This window comes from Protobothrops mucrosquamatus, unplaced genomic scaffold, assembly GCF_001527695.2.
Source record: "Protobothrops mucrosquamatus isolate PMUCROS unplaced genomic scaffold, P.Mucros_1.0 scaffold_293, whole genome shotgun sequence".
Lineage (NCBI taxonomy): Eukaryota > Metazoa > Chordata > Lepidosauria > Squamata > Viperidae > Protobothrops > Protobothrops mucrosquamatus.
Genome location: NW_015386369.1, coordinates 108,894 through 127,342, shown reverse-complemented (window position 1 = coordinate 127,342; position 18,449 = coordinate 108,894). Strand labels below are relative to the sequence as shown.

General features: G+C 37.0%; 1 protein-coding gene across 1 annotated transcript; it reads left to right on the top strand.

Moving 5' to 3' along the window:
- Nucleotides 1-5,732: 5,732 nt before the first annotated feature.
- TCP11 (t-complex 11) lies at nucleotides 5,733-17,496 on the top strand. The gene is made up of 9 exons (XM_029287308.1): nucleotides 5,733-5,871; nucleotides 6,815-6,947; nucleotides 8,301-8,421; nucleotides 11,577-11,797; nucleotides 12,806-12,946; nucleotides 13,491-13,710; nucleotides 14,561-14,745; nucleotides 16,196-16,359; nucleotides 17,267-17,496. The coding sequence occupies exons 1-9, from the start codon at nucleotides 5,733-5,735 to the stop codon at nucleotides 17,494-17,496; spliced, it is 1,554 nt and encodes a 517-aa protein (XP_029143141.1).
- The last annotated feature ends 953 nt before the right edge of the window (nucleotides 17,497-18,449 follow it).

Genomic DNA, 18,449 nt, shown 5'->3' with positions numbered 1-18,449 from the left:
TTTAAAGTGCAGAATATATTTGGTAGGATTACTAAAGTAAGGAATCTAGACTACATCATACCTAGTGGCCTTCTGTAAATCTCTTAAAACATAGTTCTTTCAATAGGCCTGGAGATTCCCCTGGAAGGAGGGAGCCTGTGCCCTTGTTGCATCATGTGTAACATCTTGAAATAGTCCCCTCGCTTTGTGTAAGATGGGCAGCCACAAAAATTTGATTGATTGATTGATACATACGTACGTACGTACATGCGTATGTACATACATACTGTATATACGTACATAGTACATACATGCCTAATAGGCCACGAATTGTTAAAGGAACCATTTCTGAAGTGCAGATGGATTTTTCTGTGGACAAACTTTATTACATTTTATAGACAGGCTTTTGATGTTACAGGAAACTATAGGAAAATTATTGCCATCTACTGGCATTACACAAGCATCCTAAAATTTCTTCTAAAGTCTGATGCATGTTACATTCATCAAAATATAAATGGCCCTAAAATTGGACTTCTTCTAGTTTACATATTATTTTTTCTGGGTGCAATAGAGTTATACAGCTCACTGTCATATACATACTATGCTTTCATAACATATATTTTCATCAATCATAAAAGTTACTACAACTTTTCTAAGGCACCAGGCTAAAAACCAGGAGACTGTGAGTTCTAGTCCTGTCTTAGGCATGGAAGCCTGCTGGATGACTTTGGGCTAGTCACTCTTTCTCAATCCAACCCACTTCAAGAAAACAGAGGGAGGGAGGAATATTAGGTAAGTTCACTGCCTTGAGTGAAAATAATAAAATAATTATTTTGAGTGAAAATAATAAAATAAAAATAATAAAGGTGGGATATAAATAGAACAACAGCCAGCTTGCAAAAATAATATGATCAGCAGGGTCTTGAGAGGGCAATGTGCTGTGGAAATACTAAACCACAATGGAATTGATTGACCCAATTAGCGAACATCTACTTGCATTTGCGTGCTTTCAAACTGCTAGGTTGGCAGGACCTGTGACAAGTTCAACCTGTCACACTGTACTTGGATCTCCAACCTGGGCTGTCAGTTTTCTAGCTAACAAACTCAGCATCTTTAACCACTCAGTCATTGCACCCCCAAATGATACCTAGATGGTAGCAAAGAACAGTTATTTTCTGGTTTTTATTGTATTCAAGTAGTTAGCTGGAGTGTTGCAGCTCTGATATAGAATCCTGTACACTAACTGGAATTCAGCCAATTGTGGAAACACACTTGGTTTGCACAGATAGATATACTGTATACTTTGACTAAAAACAAAAACAAATGAATTTATATAGGTACAAATATCTTATAATTAGAGCAATTCACTTTAAAGTGTTATTTTTCTGGCTTTTTCATTACAAATGGAAAAGTCTCCCAAAGTCAACTTCTTTACAAGCTCACACTCAGTTGACAACATAACTAAGTGACTTAATTATTTTTGGCATGAGGTAGAGTAAAGGCAGTCCTTGATTTGTGACCATAATGGAGCCCAAAATGTATGTTGCTAAGTAAGACAGTTGTTAAGTGGGTTGTCTCTCATTTTATGACTTTTTTCCATAGTTGTTAAGCAAATCACTGCAGGTATTAGGTCAGGGCTCTTCAAACTTGGCCCTTTTATGACTTGTGGACTTCAACTCCCAGAATTCCTCAGCCGGTGTTGCTGGCTGAGGAATTCTGGGAGTTGAAGTCCACAAGTCATAAAAGGGCCAAGTTTGAAGACCCCCGTGTTAGGTGAATCTGGTTTCTCCCATTGATTGGGACAGAAGCCAGCTGGGAAGGTTATAAATGGTGATCACATAACCCCAGGACAGTGTAACTATCATAACTATGTGTCAGTTGTCAAGAACCTAAATTTTGATCATTTGACCATAGAAAGGATGCAATGGTCGTAAATGTGAAAACTGGTCATGTCACTTTTTTCAGTGCCATTGTAACTTCAAACCGTCACTAAACAAATGGTTCTAAATCAATGACTACCTGTATTCTAATTATACATTGATGTGACAATATGGTTCCATCTGCTCTGTTTATGTGAAATATACTGTACATTTCAGAGCAGTTTGGAGATGTATGTCCATGATTATCATTATACTGATCTCATCAATCATTATACATATACACTTTTCTGGCTATGTACAAGAAATTCAACATTCTTGAGAAAGCATGTCATATAGGGGGAAAAAATGAAAGGCAGAATGTTTGAACCATTTGAGGGATGGGCTGAAAATTGTAGGGAAGAACCATAACAACTTTCAGATTGGCACTGATGAGGGATTCCAAAGGATCTGTGTATTACTCCTCTCCTCTACAAATATACACAAGAATGCAGCTTGTTTAATCTTCAGATAAGGATTAGATAAATGATTCTGTTTAGCTTTATGAGAAAAAAGAACTGTGGATTGTTTCTCTAATGTGAGGCAGTATAGAAAGGGAACACTGATACTTAAGGAGATTACCATGTTATAAATTAGCATTTTTCATTCGCAGTAAACCATACATTTAACAGATAAATAGAGCAGGGATGTCAAACTGCCAGCCTGCGGGCCGGATGTGTCATGCCGAAACCGTGCCCACCCCATTGCCGGCAATGGGAAAAAAGTCGCAAGCGATACGTTGCGACACGTCATGTGACGTTGCGAGTTTGACACCCCTGAAATAGAAGAAAGGGGTATCTGTTACAGCAAAATGTATGTGAAATCCAAACAGATTTTTTTTATACCTGTGCATGTTATGCATTTATAAAATGGGAATGAGGTTTTATGCAAACATTATACAGACAGATTTATTTTACAGAGAGGTTTAACAGTCCAGAATCACTTAGATGAGATGGGCAGCACAGAAATAAATAAATAAAATATTTTTTTCCATACAAAACCTGCCAAGCTGAGGTTTATTAAACTGAGAAAATGTGGATAGCCCATTATTTCAATGGTCATAGTTAAAAGAAGATTTTGGTGATAGAGGCAGATAACCCAGTTGTGAGAGAGCGATAAAATACTTTAGTGACCCCGCTTAACTAACAGCTAAATAAGAAGCTGCTAAATAATAATAACTGCTTCCCTAAAGAAAATAGCATTTTTGCATATCATTTCCTACAATAATGTGCTAAGGCTGGCTGTGTCATCTGTCTAAACTAGCACTCATGAAAATGGAAATCCATTACAGAATATTCATGTGGATTACAGGAGATTTAGCACAAAAGACCATGCAGATTAAGTACAGAAGAAGCATGCAAAAGAAGAACATATTAAAAATTATCAGCCTGAATGTAGAACAGAGGTGTCTAACCTTGGAAAACTTTAAGACTCCCAGAATTCTCCAGTCACTATGGGGATGAAGAACTAGAACGAGAGCCAAAAAAGGGATTCTGCAGGAAAAAACGATTTTTAAATTACACCAGAGATGTTTACTCAGCCTAAATACGTTCCTTTCATTTTCTTGGTCTTAAAATGATTATTTAATTATTAAGTGGAACATAAAATTTTAGCAGCTGCTTAAGGCATTTAGGAAATATTTCCCATGGGTTCTAGGGCCTATTCCTATTGATATCTAATTAACAAGCTAATTTGTTGACTCATTGTGTGTTAATTGGAAAAATCCAAATATATTGTATTAATTTGTATTAAATTTGAAAATCCAACTCAGCTGTTAGTGACTATACTGTAACACAGTTTTCTTGGCTACTGCATAGAAACTGTTTGCAACTATCTTTTTCTGGGATTTTTTTTTTCAACTTCTCAATTTAGCCCACTTCCCTCGTGGGCTGATCTCACTTAGCAGCCCCAATGAGAAAATGTTGGGCTATTATCCAGCAGCTATTTGCAATACATCTCCTGTAAAATTATTAACATTTATAAAATTTGGCAAGTTCCCTTAGAATTTTTTTATTCTGCTTCCAGATGAGAATTGTAGTGCACGGAAACAGCCAGACTTATTTATGGAATCTCTGAAATCTTATGGGGAATCAAACACTCCGGGGTTTTTTTTAAGTCTCTATTTAAAGCCAGATCTTGGCATTAGATGGCGCTATTGTCTTCCCAATGGATATTCCAATTGAAATTCCCAGCCCGTTCTTGGAGCATCTTACTGGGGAATGAAAAAGGGGGCTCCGATTACGCTACAATAAAACACTGCTTTCTAACAGCATGTATGTTTGTGTGGAGTGATAATTAATGTAGCTATGGCACAAAAATAACGTCTGAAAAGTATTTCACCTCACTGAAATTCTGTTATCTCTGGAACAAGGAATTTCTTCCCATTTCTGTGATGTTTGGTTCGGCCCTCCGCTTTGTTCACGACGCGTGAATGACCCTTATGCCCCCAAAAGGAGCGGGGGGGGGGAGGCACGTTCTCCCGAAAAATCGAAAGGCAGGAGAAGAAAGTTTATCGACGTCGCCTTTCCATCTGATGATGGAAAAGAAACGCTACTATTATATTCTTATTATCACGGGAAGACCGTTAGCGCGTACCACTTACACTTGATTCTTTCTCAAACAGATGCAACCCCCCCCCCCCTTAGTGGGCAGGTGGTTGGTTCTATTCAGTTGGAATCGCTTCGGCCCCAACGGCCGCCCTGGAAGCTCTGCTGGCTGTTTAGGGTCGGCCGAGAAAATCCGGCCGCGCTGCACCCTCTCCTCTGGTCACCCGCCGCCCGCCCCTGCCTCGCCCCTCCCTGCTCTCCCCGGGGAAGGTGAGGGGGGCACCGCTCTGCCTGTATGGTTTCTCCTGTTAACGGGCGCTCCTCCTGTCTTGCCCGGCGCCTTCCCGAGGCTCCCTTTCCTCTTCGTCTCCTCCGGTCGCCTCCAGACGTTGTCTGAGAGGTGGCCAAGAGGGGAGTATTGGGGGCAGAAAACGTTTTAAGGGAGAACTGAAATTGCCTTCCCACCCAGAGGTATTCTTCCAAAATGGAATGACCTGTGCTTTGCCAGGGCTGTGGAGTCGGTAGATAAATGTTCCGACTCCGACTCCTCTGTATTAATAAGCTAACAATCGGAGTTTACAAGTTTTTATAGCCTTAGCTGAATGACAGCAGTTTTTCCAATGGTTTACAGCTTCAGTCTTGAACTATTGACCCTCCATTCCCTTCACTTATACAAGTGTCTCTAGTCCTGCAAAAAACATATTTACTTAATCCCTTATNGGTCACTTAACGTGTTCATTTTGCGGTTACGTGAGGCACTGCATGCATTGGTCTTTATTCTTACAGTAGAGAAGTCATTAATTATAACTTTTTGTGAATTGGGACATTTAAACTTGCTTTTTTTTTAATTCCAATCTAAATTTAGTAGGAGTCGGAGTAGGTGCATTGTTTGCCGACTCCGACTCCGACTCCAGGTACCCAAAATTTCCTCCGACTCCTCGACTCTGACTCCACAGCCCTGCTTTGCACAGTCTCCTTTATTGGGACAGGCGTATAACCCATTATTGCCTTGTTTTTAAAAAGGTTGGGCGGCAATCCTGTTTGGTGCCGAGGAAAGTGCCACCAGGGACACCATCCCAGGTTTCCCATTAATGATTCAGTTTGGCATAAGTTCACGATTGTCATCTGTCTTAGGAGACAAATGGCCATCGTATTTTTTTTCCTCTAATACCTTTTTCTGATAATTTCTGTAATCTGGCTTCAGTACTGAAAAATGAATTTTTCATGGTCTTTAGAAACTGATGTGATAGTCAATGACATTTTAAAATCTGTGTTTTCCATTAGAAACAAGATGCCTAATCCAAAAGAGACTACTTCAAGTGACTGCAGTGACTCTCAAACCACGGATTGTAGTTCCAGAAAACCAAGGGAACATGAAGAAACCCAGGGTGGAGACATTCCTAAACTCTGTCCACCTAATATCCCATCTTGTATGTGTAATTTGAACTGATGCTAGAAAAATCAAATATCATTAATAGTGATGGCAAAATAGCATGCTACCCCCTCAAATTGTTTCAGATTCATAATTAGTGGTACAAGTAGTGCTTTAATAAACCCGGATTAGACTGCAGTGCACAGAGACATTTCCAAGATAAATAATAAAAAATTGGCCCAGTTTTTTTTATTTAAAAACTTTATTTATTTAATCTAATGAAATAAGGTCTTGAGAGTTTTTATTTTTCATGCAATTTTTCAGAAAGTGGTACATGTGCAAATTATTCACTTTTCAAAGTCCAAGCACATAGCAAACTGATTATTACGTTTTTAATATTTTCATTAGGTGAGAAATCTTAATATAAAATAATATAAATCTAGGTTAAATTATACAGATTCTGTATTAAAATAATTTCATTTGAAGAAATTCGTATTAAATTTATCTGCCCCATTCTGGCAATTCTCAAAATTTGCAGGAAAAGATTGTCCCATCCCTGCTATCTGTACAATTGGTTTTGTCCAGTTTTGGATTTTGAAACAACATGTTTGTTCTATCCTTGAATCTCAGATCTTTGGTTCTAGACAAGTACTATCAATTCTGAGTGGTAGCAACATTCTTATATAATTTGTTGTTCTTTGGAGAACTTCGTAATGGCTTTCTGTGAGGTTCATGATTGTGATGTTAGAAATACGTAGAAATTGCTAATAACATATTTTTAAAATTGGAATATTTTAATTCATGCTTATACAATTATCATTCCTCAGAGTCTACCACAAACAAGAAAAAACTTTTGTTTGCTTGTTTAGAAGTGGAAAGGATGAGCAGAGTTTGCATTAAAAATGATATCTTTTTTAATTATAAATAGTACATTTCTTTAAAAACATTCCTGATATCTTTGGTGGGCCAAGTAAGCACCATTCTATTTTATTTTTATATAGCCAATTCTCCCCAAATTCATTCTATCTCAGAGCTCATGGTAACAGCGAATGAAGTCTCAAAAATGACAATAGCCCATGAAATTGTTGTCAACCATGACTTCAAACTGCAAGAAGTGAATTTATCACCAAACAGGTAGGTTTTATTTTCTCCGTGTTCTCAAACGTTTCCAGTTAATTTTGCATAAAGCTATATTTTTAACTGATTATGTGCCATCAAGTTGTTGTCAACTCTTAGCAGCCATACAGATAGATTTTCTCCATGATAATCTTTCTCTAATTTGGCTTTTCAGGTTTGCTAACAGTGCATTCATCATCCTTGTAACTGAGTCCTGTAGGTGGTTGTCCTCTTTTCTTTCCTTCTATCTTTTCCAGAGATTTTCTCCATGATGATTTTTCTCTAACTTGGTTTTTCAGGTTTTCTAAAACTGCATTCATTACCACTGTAACTGCAGCCTATAGGTGATTGTCCTCTTCTTCTCTTTCCTTCTATCTTTTCCAGCATTAGACTCTTCCCAATAGAACTAGGTCTTCATATAATACTTGGGAAAAAAGTCTGCTGTTTGTCATTCTTAGCGAATATGGCTGAATATGATTTTCATTCAACCTCTTGTTCGTGTCTAGATTACTTTATTGCCAAATAAGCAATTGTTTTTGTTAACTGAATGTTATTAAGCTGAGTCTTGACTACTTTTTAAAAAAACGTGAGTTGCATAACCAAGAAGTAGTCAGACCACTTGGTGACTGAAAAATTACAAATAGGCTTCATAAATAATTTTAATTAAAGATGTAAGATTATGATTAAGAGGCAGGAGATTGACATTTACTATAAAGACTGAAAGTGGGAAAGTTGAAACTGTTGATTAAATATTCATGTTGTAGATTATTATTTTTGTATTGCTCTTTGATTATGTGGTGATACATACTTGTTTTTATTTGCATGATTTAGAGAATTGATTTTTAATAAATCTGTAGGTGCCCTTTATCAACCACTCTCAGTCAAGATGTGTAGCATCCCATGTTCTCAAGACATAATAACAAACCATTTAAGGATGTGCAAACTCTACCATTTCTGGAATGGAATATTTTGGAGAACTCAACATGTGCCATTTCTTTTTCAAACCATACCGATCTGGAATGGTGGCTTAGAATTCCCCTTGTACAGAGAATTTTCTTTTTATGATCTTTTGGAACTGATAGTTCTCTCAAACAGCCAGACAGCATTCCCCAGAATACTGTTTTAATGCTGTCTGGAGGAAAATTTGAACATAATAACATTCCCTGTTATATGTTCCCAAAATATGTTTTATGTGTGCCTACTCTTTATCTTTCATAGGACTGTCTAATGAGATCTAGTATTTCCTTATAGTATTGATTGGACTGAAAAAGAATATTTATCTAGGGGTGAAAAGTTATATGAAACTTGGCCTCCAGACAATATTGTAGGTAGAAAAAATATTAACAGACGGCTACTTTTATCTCACTACAGTTTAGAAAGCAGAGTGAAAGAGACAGTGCACAAAGCTTTTTGGGATAATCTGAAAGAACAACTCTCCAAAGTGCCACCAGACTATTCTCACACTATCAAGCTACTTCAAGAAATCAAAGAAGTAAATTATAAAGGGGAGTGGGAATGTCATTATTCATATCTAACAGGCTAATTTTTGTGATTAAAAAAAACTATTACAGGTACAGACAGTTCTCAACTTACAACCATTCATTTAGTAACTGAAGTTACAATAGACTGAAAAAAGTGACTTAAGACCGTGTTTCACATTTATGATCATTGAAGTATCTCTAAGGTCAAGTGATCAAAATCTGGGTGCTTGACAACTGGCATGTATTCATGACAGTTCCTGGGTCATGTGATCACCATTTCTAACCTTCCCAGCCGACTTCTAACAAACAAAGTCAATAGGGAAAGCCAGATTCACTTAACGACCACATGATTCACTTAATAACTGCAGCGATTCACTTCACAACTGTGGTCGTAAGTTTTTAGCAATTGTATCGGATAACAACTGTTCATAAATACAGTGGTATAAATGGTAATAAAAAGTAGTAAAAATCATTTTCTTATCAATGCATACCCCAAAAAATTTCTGTACCTGATAACAGTGCACCCTGTAGTCAGAGTAACACTGGCATTGCTGCACATGAGAACTTTATCTGAATGAGATGGCAACATCCAGCAATCTTTGTAGCTTCTCTTTCAAGCACATGGTTTGTTTAGTGACCATGTAGCTTAGCAACGATTTTGCTGGAACCATTTGCAACTGTTAAACAAGGACTACCTAAAAGGCTTGATGTTAGTGCTGCCCCTTCACCAAAGGCAGCAGTAAATTGTAGGACTTTTCAAAAAGTTAACTATGTGAGTGTTGTTGTTTTTTAAAAATGATTTTTTTTGCAACGAGAAGCTCATGATCTGAGCCACAGTCAGCTCCTGGTCTTGTTTTTACTGACTGTATAGAGCTTCTCCATCTTTGGCTGCAAAGTACATGGTCAATCTGATTTCTGTGTTGACCGTCTGGTGATGTCCATGTGTAGATCCGTCTCTTGGGTTGTTGGAAAAGAGTGTTTGCTATGAACATCGTATTCTCTTGACAAAATTCTATCAGCCTGTGCCCTGCTTTATTTTGTACTCCAAGGCCAAACTTGCCTGTTATTCCAGTTATTTTTTGGCTTCCTATTTTAGCATTCCAATCCCCCATGATGATAAGGACATCATTTTTGATTCTATAAGGTGCTATAGGGCTTCATAGAACCGGTCAATTTCATCCTCTTCAGCACCAGTGGTTGGAGCATAGACTTGGACTACTGTGATATTGAATGGTTTGTCTTGGATTTGCACTAAGATCATTCTGTCATTTTGGTGATTGTATCCCAGTATTGTTTTTCCTACTCTTTTATTGACTATGAAGGCTACTCCATTTCTTCTGAGGGATTCTTGCCCGCAGTAGTATACCTGATGGTCCTCTGAATTAAATTCACCCATTCCTGTCCATTTTAGTTAGCTGATTCCTAAGATGTCGATGTTCAGTCTTCTCATCTCTTGTTTGACCACGTCCAGTTTACCTTGATTCATAGATCTTACATTCCAGGTTCCTATGGAGAAAAGATCTTTACAGCATCGGACTTTCCTTTCACCACCAGATGCATCCACAACTGAGTGTTCTTTTGGCTTTGGCCCAGTCACTTCACTCTTTCTGGCGCTACTAGTACTAGCCCTCTGCTCTTCCCCAGTAGCATATTGGACACCTTCCGACCTGAGGGACTCATCTTCCAGCGTCATATCTTTTTGCCTTTTGGTACTGTCCATGGGGTTTTCATGGCAAAGATACTGGAGTGGGTTGCCATTTCCTTCTCCAGTGGATCACATTTTGTCAGAACTCTCTGCTATGACCTGTCCGTCTTGGGTGGCCCTGCACGGCATAGCTCATAGCTTCATTGAGTTACGCAAGCCCTTTCGCCACGACAAGACAGTAATCCATGAAGGAGTTAATTTAAATAGGACTATTTTAATTAGTAAAACAGGAAAATAATTCTTGAAATGAGTTCTTTCGTTACAGATCGTTATTCTCGTTATTCTCATCATACTTCTGTGAATGATTGACTAGATTCTTAAAGTTGTCACAAAATAACTTCATAGTTTATCTTTTCAACCAGGCCCCGATAATCCTTTCTGCCTCTTCTTTTGAGTTAAACAGATGCCCACAAAGTTAGTCTTTAAATTTTGAGAAAAGATGAAAGTTACATGGTACCCTGATTCAACTTAGTTCCTAGTTAGATACTGGAGTATATGGTGGATGGGGACAGACAGTGAGATTCAACTAATTTCAAAGCTTTTTAGATGGCTTGTGAGGTATGAGGCCTTCTATTATCATGCTGCAGAAAAATTCTTCCTTGTATTTTTGAATCCTGCTGAATTGTTGTTTCAAAATTTTGAGTGTTGCAGTGTAGCATTCTGAGCTGATAGTTCAAAGAAATAGATACGAATCTGCCACAAAAAAACATGAAATTTCCTGCTGAAGCCTGTGTTTTGATTTTTTTTTAACTGAACTGTTGTGATGATATTCCATGGACTGATACTTTGTTTCTTGGTGAGCCCTTGTTTCATCAGCTGACAGGATGCTGTGAAATTCTGAACCTTCATTCTTATAGTATGACAACCATTGCTGGCAAATTTCAACTCTTGAAGCTTTTATCTTTAAGTCAGCATCTTGAAATAAGAAAAAAATTAACATTTGACCATATTATTGCAAAATATCAAGCTTGATAGAAGTTTACCTTTCAATGATCTGCTGACTGTCCTTTGTTCAGTCATCAACCTTATGTGAAAATTGTTGCTGTCATAGGTTGTCCAACTCTTGGCCACATAAATAAGTCTTCCTGATTCACATCTTTACAGTTTTTGGCCCTGCACTCAACTACTCGTACCAACAAACAGCCTGCACTTGGTGATGAATTTCAATTGGAAAGATCCCTTCAGCTGTCTAAAATTCAATCTGATGAGTATTCACTGTAGGGTCCCATTTCACAGAAATAGTTTTCTCACAGCAACTTTCTGCCAACTAAAATGAAGAGGTTAAAAAACATATCAATACTGCCACCTGTTGGTGAATTACAATATTAGAGACATCGTACTATTCATTCAGCCATCACATTTCTATTACAGTAATGTATATATTGAACTAGAATAGTTAAAATCAGTTTGAACATTTGCTTTTACAAAGTATTTGTTTCTGTCCTCCATTCTGGTTTATAGACTCTGCTGTCTTTGCTTCTGCCACGACAAACACGTTTAAAAAGTCAGATTGAAGAAGCACTAGACATCGAATTGATAAAGCAAGAAGCTGAGCATGGAGCTTTGGATATCCCCAACCTCACTACATACATCTTAGGCACCATGGCAATGCTCTGTGCACCTATCAGAGATGAAGAAATACAAAGTCTGCGAATCATGGCAGACCCAGTTCATTTGCTCAGGTAGGTTTGAGTTTTGAGGAAATATAATCCTATATGAATCATACATTATTTATTAAAATTATACTGATGTAGGCTGTATAACCTGTAGCACAACGATTTTCCTACAACTTTAATTTTATAAAGGAACTTGCAGTTCACCATTTTTCATCTCTATGAGTAAGGAAAGATGCACAGAAATACCCGTTTGTTCAATTCAGACTTTTTACAAAGTCTGAAAGTAAAACAAACATTGACCTTCAGTCTGTTGTTGTTATTCCTAAAGCAAGGCATAGATATAGATTAGGAATTAAATTATTGTGCTGTATGCAACAATAGCTGTGGGCCTGGGCCCCTGAATTTTCAATTTCCTATATTGGCACAGCTCTGAAAAAAGAAAACAATCTGCTTCCAAGTTTAGCTACTAAAAATGAATATATCTATGCTGGATGTAGGATTCACATGGGCTACTTTAAATTTAATTTATCTATTTATTTATTTAAATTTATTGGCTGCTCAACTTCAATCAAAGGTATGGAATTTGGAGCCAGATTCACATTTATATTTCACCAGGAGAATTGGGTGATACGCACTGAGACTTAAGAGAGTAACTTAAGGCTCATTCCCAACATTATTCACGCAATAGACAAAAGAAAATTTGCTTATCCTGCTTGTCTGATAAAAAGAAAATAGACACCATGAATCAGCCGGTTGGGACAGCATTTTCTTTTCTAATCCAATGACAGAAGAAAAGCATTTTAGCCGATACTTGAGACAGAAACAGAGATTAGTTTTTGGATATGAATGCCAGATGAGCTGCCTTCATTACAGAGAGTCTCCATCTCTGATATAAACTTATAGAATTTAGGATACAATTTATAATCTAATTATCTATACTCTTTACATAATTTAGAATACAATTTAAAATCTAAGCTTGATTCCTTATTGCTAAAAAGAGTGATTTAATTACAATGCAAAATGATTTGCAAAATGATTTAATTACAATCTAAATGATCTTGTTACTTATTACAGAGAGATTTTCCGAGTTCTGAACCTAATGAAAATGGATATGGCTAACTTTACCATACAAAGCCTTCGACCCCATCTCTTGGAGCACTCTGTACAATACGAAAGGAAAAAATTTCAGGAACTCCTGAACAAACTACCAGGCAGGTATCAAAGAGTGAGCAATGGACAATTGCTAGATCATTTTTCTAAGCTAATAACTCTCAGAGCAAAACCCTATAAGCCTTTGTCAACGTTTACTCATAGATAAATACAACAAGGATATTAACGCTTTAAGAAATACATAACAGGATATTTAGAGTCCTATCTTCTATTATGTCCTCGTCAAGTTACTTTATGGAGCTTGAGAGGCTGCTGTGAGTTTGTATGTTTCTTGCTTCTGTCAATTGGGTAAACTCTAGTAGTTCTGAAGATAATTACGTAAGGAATAACCAGAAAAAGCTAGTTTTTCTGAAATCAGAAACAAATTGATAAATTGAATTGTTAAACTTGATTAGTTAAAAATACAGGCAAGATATAATGCTAAGAATACTGTATATCTTCACAAATTAGAAATGAAAATTACTAATATATGAGAATGTATGGAGTGCACTGGGTGTATAAAAAAATCAGCATCTATCCAAAAAGGAAAGAAAAATTACAAAAAAAACTAACCCTGTTTCTTTTCCAAATTATCCATCATTGCAGACAGTCTAGCTTATACAACTGACTGGCTACGCAGGGCAGTAACCGAAGTATCAAATTCTGATTTGCTTCCTTCTTCATCCACCTCCGGAACCAAAGGACCACCTGTTTCCACTTGTCCCATGTCCACTGGAAAAGTCTCATTTATTCATAGTCCTACAGCTGTGTTAAATCAAGCATACATGGATTTGCTGGACTGGGAGCCTGGAAGAGAACACTATCCTGAGGTAAAAAGTTCTTTTTTAAAACAATTCTTTCTCAAAACTAGGAATGATTATAAAAAACAGGGAAGCATAATCTTTAATCCAGCAAAGTACAACTCTAATCTTTATGTGCTAGAAATGTCCACACAACAGCTAAATGGTTATGAGGGAAGCTCAAGCATGCACTAGTATCCAGAAATTTCAGCATGATGGTCCAATGAAGAGCACTGGATAAGAATATATGGGAAAGGAAAGAACAAACCAGCTATTGTGGAAACATGCTACAGATCAGCAACCCTGACAGAACATCTAAATATTGTCTTCTGGACCAGACTATAAAACTTTCAGGAGAGACACAATCCTAATGGACACAATCACATTGGAAGACTATAACTATATGGATATCTACTGGAAAAAAACTTAGTCAATGTCTAGATTTTCAAAATTCTTCAGTTTCATTTTCCATAGGGTATTGGCTGTCCTAGATCTGATCCTAACCAATAGGGGAGAATTAGCTTTCAAAACTTTTAATTATTTTAAAAAATCTTTTTAAAAAAGCAAAAATCCCAGGCTGCATAAACAGAATTATAGTGTCAACATTAGAAAACAAAATTGTTCCCTATAAATTCTGAATTGGGTGGACCTCATTTAGAATATTACATCCAGTTCTGGGCCCTGCATTTTTGGAAGGCCCAAAGCGCAGCAACCAATATGAATTCTCCTTTCCTGAAAGTGTTTAAACATGCTAGAGGTTCATCTGTCAGGGATGCTGAAAATTGGATTCCTGCACTGGACAGGGGCTTGGATTTAGTGATCTCCAAGATTTCTTTCAACCTCCACTTTTTGTGATTTTATGAATATTCTTTCTTTGTAGACTATGTTGATGGACAAAGCACGTTTGCATGCTCTACAAGTAGAAGTGAATCAGCTAGTCATTATTGCTTCAGTCTTATTAGTGAGCAGCAATATATGTGGAAATGAGTTATTCAGTTCACCAGGATGTGGCAGTAGGCTGAAAAGAGTAATAAAAGCTCTTCTGGAAGGTCTCCTTGATATAAGGCAAGCTATTCTAATCCCAATATTTTCTGAAGACAGGAACAACTTTTCCTAGCCCGGTCTCTTGCAGGTTATAATGAGCTAAAATCTTGTGATACTCTATAGAGAAAGGTAAGGCTGGTCAACAAGGCAACCTACAAGACTAGAATTGATCAAGCCAACATCCATTTCACACCATTTATGGAATCAGTATGGTACCAAACCAAAGCTTGCTGAACAAACCATTATGGCCTGGTTTGTATACAATGCTAAGCTCAAAAGACTAGCTTCCTTGCCTACCTAAATCTTGTCTACTAACCTATGCTAACTGCAAAGAGATCAGTGTATAATTTTAAGATTGTTTCCTGCAATTATTTGAGAAGAATGAATAGGCTACATTTTTGGGGGATTGGGGGAAAGCCACATTTATTCCCCTAAGCCAGAGGTAGGCAACCTTGGCTCTTTTATGACTCGTGGACTTCAACTCCCAGAATTCCTGAGCCAGCATGGCTCAGCTTGGAAACCTCTCCCTTTCCCCTCAGCATGGCTGGCTCAGGAATTCTGGGAGTTGAAGTCCACGAGTCATAAAAGAGCCAAGGTTGCCTACCCCTGCCCTAAGCAATCACCTTTATAAAGATTGCTGCATTCTTGGTGCTAAAAGTGATTTTCCCCCACTATTGGGTTGATAGAAATGGCTATAAATAAGCACACAAATTAAACCAAAACTCACTATATAACAAAAAGAACAGTTTAGTGTTACTCCTGGCCATTTATGCTCTGTGCTTTATTGTAACTCTCTCTCTGATTTATCACCACCATAACTGAGGTTTACAATGTCCATCAGTTTAAAATAATGTTTTCTGTATATGAAGAACTGAAATCTAATATACACAGTATGGTAACATATAATACAAATTTATAAATTAAAGACTTTCTGTAAACATCTATTTTTAATAATTGATGTAAAGGTGACAAGTGTAGGGGTAGACCAAATTCTGGAAGGGAAGGCTATGCTAAAGTGCCGACACTCCTGTTAAAAAGCAGAAACATTTCTAAGACTCTGTCCCTCCTCGCTTGCAACAGGTGGAACTCTAGCAGGTACTTTGGGAAGAAATGCATCAGATGGTCAAGTCTGTTAAGCAGCAGCAGTCCCACAAATACCTTGGTACAATGTATCCATCTTTATGGAGTAATGAAGACATTTCTTGAAGGGCGTTCATTGGAGAAGCAACAATTTGAATTTTGGAAACTTGCATTAATTATATACATACAGTATCTCCCTCCACAAGACTGGAACAAATATGTTAATTCTCATTAATTAGTTGTTGCCCATCTTGTTTCACGTTTTGTCAAAAACATATTTTTGAGAAAGTATACCAAACTGATTTGCCTTCATTGTCGTACTTTAGGAATCTTTCTCTTCATTGAAGTTTCAATTGACATAGTAACATGCTTGTTATCATTGTATGGTTAGATCAGAAAATGTGTTAGTGGATATCAGCAATCAAATACACATGGAAGTAAATGCCATACTTCATCAGTTGGGTTACCCTGCTCTCAGTACTGATAAGGCTGCTTCACTCAAAGGCCAGCTTAGGAGCCTTGGAGATAAAGACAATGCTGTACGGGTTCTAATTGGTAAGTTATTCAAGTTTGGCTTGATGCAAGGCTTTCTATTTGGGTATAAAAAGTGATGAATTTCAACACCAAACTCTGAATCATGAATGCCATTCATAAAGCATAGGGTCAATTTGTGGACTATTTGGTATAGAAGAAAGTTTCTAGAATACTCAAACCTATTTGAAAACAGTTTTGCGTTTATTTCCCCAAGAAGCAGCAGTTTGAGCACCATTTTTAATACAAATTCCCAGAGCAGAATAAGTATTTAATACTGTCAATATTAGGAATTGTGCCCCTGCTTGGATGGGTTAACTGAAGTACCTTTAATTTTGATTTAAATATTGTTAAATTGAAGCAATGTTTTAATAAATTAGTGAAAATCTTAGTAAGATAGCAGAATATGTCTCCAACATATTGGGCATTTATAAAAAGATAAATTTCCCTTTTATTTCCAATGGAGTCCTTACATTTCTGTTACGATTGGTGTTAATCAAATGTACTACTTGAGATGTAGAATATGTCTAAAAAAATCTTAACAGTTTACCAAATGCACAAGCTGTCAGAAGATGAACTTAAATATTCTTGAGTTATAAAATATAATTAAAACACATAAATGTTAATTATTTTGCCATCAGTGTCTTGTACAATCTCAGTTCTTTAAAATGTTACACTTTCCTGAATTTTTCTATATAACTGCAGTTATTAATCAGTGAGGGCCTCAAATGGTGAGGCCATAATTATAACACTCTAGTCCAGTGTTTCTCAACCTTGACAATTTTAAGGCATGTGGACTTCAACTCCCAGAATTCCACAGCCAGCATTGCTGGCTGTGGAATTCTGGGAGTTGAAGTCCACATGCCTTAAAATTGTCAAAGTTGAGAAACACTGCTCTAGTCTATTTCCAAATCTTTCTTAATTTCCACAGAGCAACGGATCCAGACTTTTCTTAGACACTGTTTGTATCCTGGTGGCCAAAATGCTAAGAATCTATTGCAAGGCCTTACTCCTATTCAAGAAGAACTACTGGAAATTGGTCAGAGGTTTGGTAGTTTGATTCATCACAACAGACAGGTATTTGGTCCGTACTATTCAGAAATACTGAAGAAATTGCTGCTTCCAGTGGGAAAGTCTGAAACAGGGAAAGTTTCTTCTTAACAACCTAACGAGGCAGATCATGTGACGGCAAGGAGAGGGGAGATTAAAACTGGCAATTGTTCAGACAGTACTTTGATGCAAAATCCAATGTGATCAACAGAGCAGCTGTCCTACTCTTTGCTGCTGTATTCCAAACTCTTGTACGGCTGGGTCACTGAACTTGCAAGGTACAGCTAATAATACCAAACTGACAATGCCATGTTTGCTGCAGTAAACCTTTAAACAGCTCAAAATGGTGTCCTGTGATTTTAAAGTAGCTAGTACATGTTATTTCAATTGGGAAAAGTAACTTTAATATCCCATTCCTATGATTAGAATTTGTTTTAATATTTTCAATAAAACATCAGTTGGTATAGAATTGTAGATTTAAAATACCCAGTACAGACTAATATACCACAACAACCCATACAGAGATGTCTAATTTTATTAATTTACTCAGTTCTAACTCATACAGTTATGAAAAACAAACAACAAAACGACTGTTGGAAGCTCAGAAATATTTACAGTCTCGCCTTGTTGTAGTGAGGTCAGTCTATGTTGTTGCACAGATTGGTTATGTTTGGTACCACAAAAAAAAAGACAGAATAACTTTTATATACAGAAAATAAAAAGGAAATAGTTCAAGTATCAAAATACAAAGACAGATTAAATAACATTTTATTACAAATCAGTCCCACTGCCATACATCACAATTAGCATAAAAGTGTTGATATTCAAACTGCCTATTATGAAGAATCTGCCTGCCTTCTTCAGAAGCAAGCATAGCAGAAAATCCTGCTGACAGACATTCATACTGATCATGCAAACAGAGGCAGTGAAGGAGTGAAATATCACCCAGCATTTTTTTTTTCACAGGCAAAGAAGGTATTGAAAAAGTGAGGTATCATTAGATACCTGCCTGGAAGAACAGCACAGCTCACTGCTTGAAGCTGCTTTAGAATTCTTTCCCAAAG